The 8,177-nt window shown below is 42.0% G+C and overlaps 1 protein-coding gene across 2 annotated transcripts in view; it reads left to right on the plus strand.

Moving 5' to 3' along the window:
* Positions 1-8,177, plus strand: part of DIP2C (DIP2 disco-interacting protein 2 homolog C (Drosophila)) — a 155,134-nt gene that overhangs the window by 51,311 nt on the left and 95,646 nt on the right. For both annotated transcript variants that reach the window (XM_009329878.1, XM_009329880.1), the window contains exons 8-9: positions 995-1,086; positions 5,959-6,069. In XM_009329878.1, coding sequence (XP_009328153.1) covers positions 995-1,086; positions 5,959-6,069 — 203 coding nt within the window. The remainder of the gene's footprint in view (positions 1-994; positions 1,087-5,958; positions 6,070-8,177) is intronic.

Consider the following 8,177-nt stretch of genomic DNA (forward strand, 5'->3'; position numbering starts at 1 on the left):
ACCTATTATCGTTTAAGTTATTGGTGGGCATGAATTAAAGATTTGTTAGTCAGACTGAATACCGCTTAAAGACAGTACCTAGGGGCCAGCCAAGAACAAGGGCTGTTACGCTTGGTATTGTTCAAATGGAAGTAACAAGGTCTCTAAACAAAGGCAATCTGAAAGAGCTTGTGTAGCTGGAAGATGCTGATCACTTGAAGGATTAAGGAAAGGCATGTAACATGGCCAACGAGGTCTTGATGAGAGATGTTTTTCTTTAAAGAATATTGGGGTAAGGTCTTGATCAGGATTAGCTAAGTGCAGAGATGGAGAGATGAAGCAAGGGAGGAGAGAGATGGTTAAAAGGCAGGGTACCTGGGGCAAGTGAAATGAAACTGAGGGAAGGGAGGATATGGGAGGGGGTGAGAAGAAAAAGCCAAGTTGGCCCAAAATGAAAAATGAAATGCAGCATACGGATGTGCTAAGGATCAGAGGGTCCCTGCTGCTTCAGTGTGCCCCTTTGACTGCGGGGTGTTTTCTGTTTGTTGTTTTTTTTTCCTCGTCTCTGCTTCTTGGGACTCCTTTCCTTTTTCCCTTGGTGGCTTGGGGTGGGGGAAGTGCCATCATGAAACCTGAGTAATACTGTTGGAGGTCAGCCTGGGCTGAAACGCGGCTTGTCCAGCTTGCTACAGCTAAGGGTGTTACAATGATCTGTCTGGACTTGATGATGTTCCAGCCACAGAGTAAGAAAACTACTTCTGCCATGAAGAAAACTGTTCTTACTTTTTATTTTCTTCTTAAAAATGCTGCTGTCTTGAAAAAAAGAAGTTCAAAGAAAGCTTCTGATGAGTATTTAAATATTTCCACTAGTCCTGGTAGTGTCGTCATACTTAGTTTGAAAACTAATAATGTTCCTACTATTTTTTTTCCACTGCTTAGGTATTCTTTCCCTTTAATAATCTTGTAAAACATAAGAAGAATTTTAAAATTCATTTCACAAATTTTGTGTTAATAGGCAAACTTTGGACCAGAAGTATGAAGGTTGCTTACAATATACTACATAAATTAGGCACAAAACAAGAACCAATGGTACGACCTGGAGACAGGGTGAGTATCTCAATGATTTTTAATTACTAATAATTCAGATCCCATGTTGACAAAGACAGAATGAGGTATTTGGGGTGCTCAGAGGAAATTAATGAATGAAATGTTGGGGGGGGTGAAATCTACCTTTTACTCAGAAAAAGTCAGATCATTCAGGCAGATGTTTTCAATTGCATAATAAATAACCTGAGCTGGTACTCACGTGAAGTTGTGGCAACATCAACAATAAACATTCCCATGGAACAGGATTTTTGGACATAAAACAGCAGTCTGTTTAGCAAAAGCTTGCTTATGGAGCCTGGATGTGTCATGTCAGTAAAAAACTTAGTAATGACTTTGTAGTTGTTGAGATGGTAGAAACAAGAGAAACATTGTGGAGGACAAAGGCAAGCAAAGTAAGCACATTTTGGCAGCCAGTTAAATAAATAAATTACACTGACTGGTAACATGGAGAATATTTCCATTCCTGGTTCCTGACTCTAAGGCAGCTACTGCTAGAGGCTGAATCTAGGTGAGTGGGTAAAGTCCACAGACAGCAAGGGTTACAGAGGTAACACTTGAAGTTGTTAAATGAAGACAAGAACATCCTATGGTTTTGCTACTGACGTACATACAAACCTACCGCTTCCTCTGTCAAGGCTGGCCGAGCCTGCTACCCCTTTTCTCTGCCAGAGAGCGTATAGAAATTTCCACAGGTCCCATTCCGGGTTGGCTTTAAGCCATGGAGTGGAGATTCCAGAACAAATTTGTCAGAAATGCAAATTTGAGTCCTGCCTTAGTACTTAGAGTTGTGAGGGTGGGATTAAGTCTTCCTCCCCCAGGGTCTGATAGCAATTCTCAGACTGTTGGTTCACTTGGTCCTCTTGTGCCACACGTGAGAAACATGTCTGTTTGCGTTACACATTTCTTAGGGCTTCAAAAATGAGAGCATGCAATAATGCTTCCCAAAAGAAAAAAAGAAGAAAAAAAAATTAAAAAATGAAATCTGACAGTCCTTCCTATGTTTCTTTTTGAAATAAATCATAAAGAATTTAATTAAAGGATCTCTAGATCCTTAATCTAAATTGCTTCCTACAGTGGCATTCAGCCAGGAGTAGGATCTGAAGAATCTCTTTTACTTGACATACAAGTGTGTCTCTAAGCAACAGCAGAAGAAACAAGCTGTTCAAGTGTACACATCAAAACAATCCACCCAGAAAGCTCCAAAAGGAATAAAGTTCACATATGGGCAGTGCGCATCTCTCCCTATCTGTTGTGTGCTAACTGCCCATCTTCGTATTCATTTCTGCAGCAGGCAGTGGCATCTCCTAACATTAAGAAAGGATTTGTGGATAATTCAGGCTGAAAGCTGGAAGTTTAGCTAGTGCAGGACACATAAACAACAAATTGCAGCTCTTCTAAGATAAGTCCACCTAGATTACAGTGAACAAATGTTTATAGCTGAGTGCTGAAAGCATATGCTTTGCGTTGTAAAAACATCTTGCCTAGCATCCCTCTGTAACAGAAACATGATCATTTGAAGTAACTTCATGTTGAAGATGAGGTGTTACTGTACTTCTGATGTTCTAGGCTGTTACTCTGGCTTTTAGCCCCCTGTTGTAATAACATAAAAGCTTTCTGACCTCTTTGAAGATGGCTTTTTATTCTAAGTAATGTATTTTGTGTGACACAGTTAAAGGTAGTTTTTAAATACTAAATGAGATACAGACATCTATTTCTGGTCTTTTCTAAATGAGAGCGTAATTGTTTCCTTGTGTTAATATTATATAAAATCCAGAAAGGCCTTTTTCCCTTTAAAAGCATCTTCCATCAATACAATCTCTATTTTTCATGACTAATATTACATCACTCCTTAGGTTCTTTGTCTGAGCCAAAAAATAAGCGAATGTGCCTGCATTTGATTCCCTGTTTCTGGTATTATTATAGTATGCGACGAACTGCATTTGCCTTCTATAGCAACTTCAGAAATTTAACCTTGTGTCACCCCAAACAGCTGCCTGGAAATTAAGCTTGCCCTGTGAAATATCTTCTAGATAACCAGATTCTCATCTGGTAATATACACTCTCTGTTTTGTTTTCCTTCAGCCTTATCCCTTTTTGCTTTTACACACGTTATTTATTTATTTGGTACAGGTCTGTTAGTGATTAATGTTTTTTGGAGGGGAAGTTAATGCCTCATTCCCACTGGACTTCAGTGAGATTTTTTCACGTCTGTCAGCTCCTTTGCAAAGATTCCCAGCCAAACCTTCGCTGCGTGTATGTAAACAAAGACCAACACAAAACCCAACAATCCTCAAAGTATCTTTTGGGATCTTTCAACATCTTTCGGATGTTTGCTGGGCTCAGCAAACTCTACCAACCCCTCAGTGCACCTAGCAAAAGCCCTTCCTTTCCATTTCCCCTGAGGCTATTTATGATATGTGCATGGAGAATACATACAGTAAGCTCTGCACAGCCATCTCCAGCAGTTGGATTGTTTCATGTGCAAGCGTACAGATAAAGTAGCAATGTATTTTCCCTGAAGTTTCTCTAAACAGTTCTGAAGTTACAGGCTTCAGCTTAAAAACAGAGATATTTTGGATCCACTTGGACAAAGTTGATTAGATTTCGTCTAGTTTGAAGAAATCAAGTTAATCTATGGGAGGCGACTATCTTCAAAGCCATACGAAATCACTGGAAACACTTTTAATCTCCAGTAACTGAACCTTGGAGCGTATAGGAAAACATGACGATTTTACTTCAAGAGATTGAAACACAGAACTCCTGTGGATGTCAACGCAGTCAAAACTCAAGAGTTATTAAGTAGTTTCAGCAAATTTTAAAATGCTGTAATAATACATTCTGATCCTGTCTGCAAGCCCAAAGGAATTAAGTTCGAAGTCATGTGCCATGTCTTTTGCATGCCACTTCAGTTGACCGTGCAAGATAGTTACCACCTGCATTACAGCTGTTTAAGACATGAGCTGAGAACGTGCATCTGACTGAACCAAAACAAAAGTGTAGACAGGATCTAGCCACTGAGGTCATTCGCCAGGAAGTGAGAGCAGTAGTCTTCCCTGCCCTTGCAAGGAGAGTCGTGGACTCTCTAAGTTGCTGGATCCTCAGTGAGACCATGCACTCTCGCCTCTCCTTCCCCTTTGCCCCTGCAGGAACTAAGACATTGTCTGCAGTGCCCGCAGAAGTAAGCTGCGCAGTTCAGCACATAGGGGGAGGAAGGGCGCCCAGTGAGCATGCAGGTGATTTGCTATGATATTTTATCTTTTCTTGGCATTCTTTTATCTAAATAGTTCCCTAGCCCTAAAGCTATGAAGTTTAACAAATCCAGGCCTAGGTTGGCATGCTATATGGCCAGCTCTGGATGTGATGTTTGCTTCTCTAGATATCAGCTATTTGTGTTTTCTAAGTACACAGAAACTTCTACACTTGGACAACAGTCCAAGCCTAAAATGAAATTGTTATATGGGGCAAAACATAGGGAGACAAAACATAATGTGTTAATGATTGACGTAATGGCATAGTAAATCTGGGTAATCTGAATTGGTCACAGATCCACTTTGTTTTCAGTAACTTCAAGCAAATGATTAAATTAGAATGTAAAATTCTATTAATTCCATTTACGTGGTTATTTAGAATCATAGAATAGAATCATAGAATAGTTTAGGCTGGAAAAGACCTTTAAGTTCATCGAGTCCAGCCGTTAACCTAGCACTGCCAAGTCCACCACTAAACCATGTCCCTAAGCACCACATCTACACGTCTTTTAAATACTTCCAGGGATGGTGACTCAACCACTTCCCTGGGCAGCCTGTTCCAATGCTTGACAACCCTTACGGTGAAGAAATTTTTCCTAATATCCAATCTAAACCTCCCCTGGCACAACATGAGGCTGTTTCCTCTTGTCCTATCGCTTGTTACCTGGGAGCAGAGACCAACACCCACCTCACTGCAACCTTTCAGGTGGTTGTAGAGAGCAATAAGGTCTCCCCTCAGCCTCCTTTTCTCCAGGCTAAACAATGCCAGTTCCCTCAGCTGCTCCTCATAAGACTTGTGCTCTAGACCCTTCAGCAGCTTCGTTGCCCTTCTTTGGACACGCTCCAGCACCTCAATGTCTTTCTTGTAGTGAGGGGCCCAAAACTGAACACAGTATTCGAGGTGCGGCCTCACCAGTGCCGAGTACAGGGGCACGATCACTTCCCTACTCCTGCTGGCCACACTATTTCTGATAGAAGCCAGGATGCCATTGGCCTTCTTGGCCGCCTGGGCACACTGCTGGTTCATATTCAGGTGGCTGTCAGCCAACACCCCCAGGTCCTTTTCCCCTGGGCAGCTTTCCAGCCACTCTTCCCAAAGCCTGTAGCGCTGCATGGGGTTGTTGTTGTGGCCCAAGTGCAGGACCCAGCACTTGGCCTTGTTGAATCTCATACAATTGGCCTCAGCCCATCGATCCAGTCCCCTCTGCAGAGCCTTCCTAGCCTCGAGCAGATCAACACTGCTGCCCAACTTGGTGTCGTCTGCAAACTTACCAAGGGTGCACTCGATCCCCTCGTCCAGGTCATTGATAAAGATATTGAACAGAACTGGCCCCAGTACTGAAAAGCAATCAGGAAATTGAGAATGAGATGAAAGGTGTTGTCAATGTAGGAAACAACACAGCATGTAAATATTTAACTCCATCGTAAGTTAATATGTTCACAAAAAGAATATCTATCAGAATAAATTCCTTCTGATCTTTATTCATCTTTCATTGGGTATTTGAATCATTATCATAGAAATGTTTCGGTAATCATCTCTCTCCAAAAGGAAGCATGGAAACTCCAATTATCGTTATCTGAAACCTGGGATAAAGCATTTTTAACATACCTCTCTTATTTTCAGGTAACACTCGTATTTCCTAACAATGATCCTGCTGCTTTCATGGTAGCATTTTATGGCTGCCTGCTTGCGGAAGTTGTCCCCGTCCCTATTGAAGTGCCACTTACAAGAAAGGTAGGGAACTGAATTTCTTTTCTATCCTGCATTTTAAAACTTATGTCAGAACAAATCACAACTGAACATAGGTTTTGAGTACATTTTTGTGGTTAACTAGCTCTGAATCTGAGGATACAAAGATAGTGCTGTGTGGTGAGTTATATATAGTTCCTTCTTTTCTGTGATGGAAAATCTCAAGATGTGCTTGCAATTTCAGCAAATGCAGGTCCGTCTGGAAAAAGAGAGGAAAATTTTCCAAGAGAACAGCTCTGCCAGTCCTAGATGAATTGTCTTTGTATCCTCTCAAAGCATTCTGGTGTCGGCCACTGACAAAGAATCATTGGCAACAACTGCTGATTTTCCACCTGTCCCTGCAGCCCAAGCTATGTTATAAAGCCACTAGTGCTGTGTATTCTACTTCAAAGCAGTTATGGAAATGCCTTCTCCTGTGTCTATATGTGCATATGTATCCCAAAGCTTCTGTCACCACGGTCATCTCTGCCAAGGGTGGCACTTGAATAAATTAAGTTTGGAAATTCTTGTCGTAGAACATACATTCGTAGAGAAAACTGATCATTGATAAACAAAAGCCTTTCTCGTCCAGTGTTGGTTCAGAGATTCAACCATGTATCCTGGGAAGTGTTAGTAGACAGATAAAGCAGTTCCAGCCAGAAAGAATGCCTGGGGGCAATGAGGGGAAGGGACTCAGTGGTGTAGGTGAACCACAGCTGGGAAGCTTACACTGATGCTGCTGAACTTGCTTTTTTCTGAGGATGTGTGCCTCGAAGGCTGTAAATACAGCAAAATTTATTTATTCATTACAAGTTCTTCTTGTCATATCCCCTTAATTTTACCGTGGCTGGTCGCAATGCCTGTTGTAAGGTTCTCCCAGATATCCCCTTATAGAATTCCTTTTTTATTAGCTAGCACTAATAATGCCTTACTTTAATTTTTTGGTCTGGAATTGTCCACACAAAGTGTGTTCTTTAATCCTGTCGTGGTTTAACCTCAGTTGGCAACTAAGCACCACGCAGCTGCTCACTCACTCCCCCCCACCCGGTAGGATGGGGGAGAGAATTGGAAAAGCACAAGTGAGTAAAACTCGTGGGTTGAGATAAAAGCAGTTTAATAATTGAAATAAAATGATAATAACAATAATATGATGATAATAATAATAATAATGCACAAAGCAAGTGATGCACAGTACAATTGCTCACCACCCGCCGACCGATGCCCAGCCAGTCCCCGAGCAGCGGCCCCCCCCGGCCAGCTTCCCCCAGTTTATGTACTGAGCATGACGTCCCATGGTATGGAATGTCCCTTTGGCCAGTTTGGCTGTGTCGCCTCCCAGCTTCTTGTGCACCTCCAGCCTTCTCAGTCGGTAGAGCATGGGAAGCTGAAAAGTCCTTGGCTAGTGTAAGCATTACCTAGCAACAACTAAAACATCGGTGCCTTATCAATTTTGTTCCTATCCTAAATCCAAAACACAGCACTGTACCAGCTACTAGGAAGGAAATTAACTCTATCCCTGCCGAAACCAGGACAAATCCTTACAAGCTTTCTTTTTTAAACGAAATTCTTTTGGAAAATGTTGACTGAAGCCGTGAGGTGTTTCCAAGGAAAGGCTGGGGAAATGTATTGCTTTGCTCATATTTTCAATTTTTCAATTGTCAAGGGCTTTTCTTTGAAATGTTCTGGTGTCACAGCGCCCTGGAGCGGAAGCTCAAATCTTTGTGTCATGGACAGGTACCCTGCCTTTCAAATGAAAAGCCATGAAAACAATTTTCTAAGCCTTCATAAAGGCTTTGAGTTTGCACATCTCACATAGCAATTCAACAGCTAAAAATAACTGGAGATTCCTTCCTAACTGAATGTGTTTGAACCTTCCTCATCTCTGAGAAGCTGAGTTAATCTCATCATTTCTCCATTATGTTCACATGTGCCCTGGCCAACATCTGTGGTGGGCCCTTGCCATGGTGAAACCAGAAGCTGGCAGGGAGAGAAGGGCTGGTAGCTGGAGGAAGGGACAGTTTGCTGAGCTGGTGAAGGAGTAGGGAGAGACGGGGTAGAGTGAGTGGGTCAGACAACAAAAGGCCATGATCCAGCTGAGCAGACGTGAGAGTAGC

The sequence above is a fragment of the Pygoscelis adeliae genome, unplaced genomic scaffold (assembly GCF_000699105.1).
Source record: "Pygoscelis adeliae isolate BGI_AS28 unplaced genomic scaffold, ASM69910v1 Scaffold238, whole genome shotgun sequence".
NCBI classification, from domain to species: Eukaryota; Metazoa; Chordata; class Aves; order Sphenisciformes; family Spheniscidae; genus Pygoscelis; species Pygoscelis adeliae.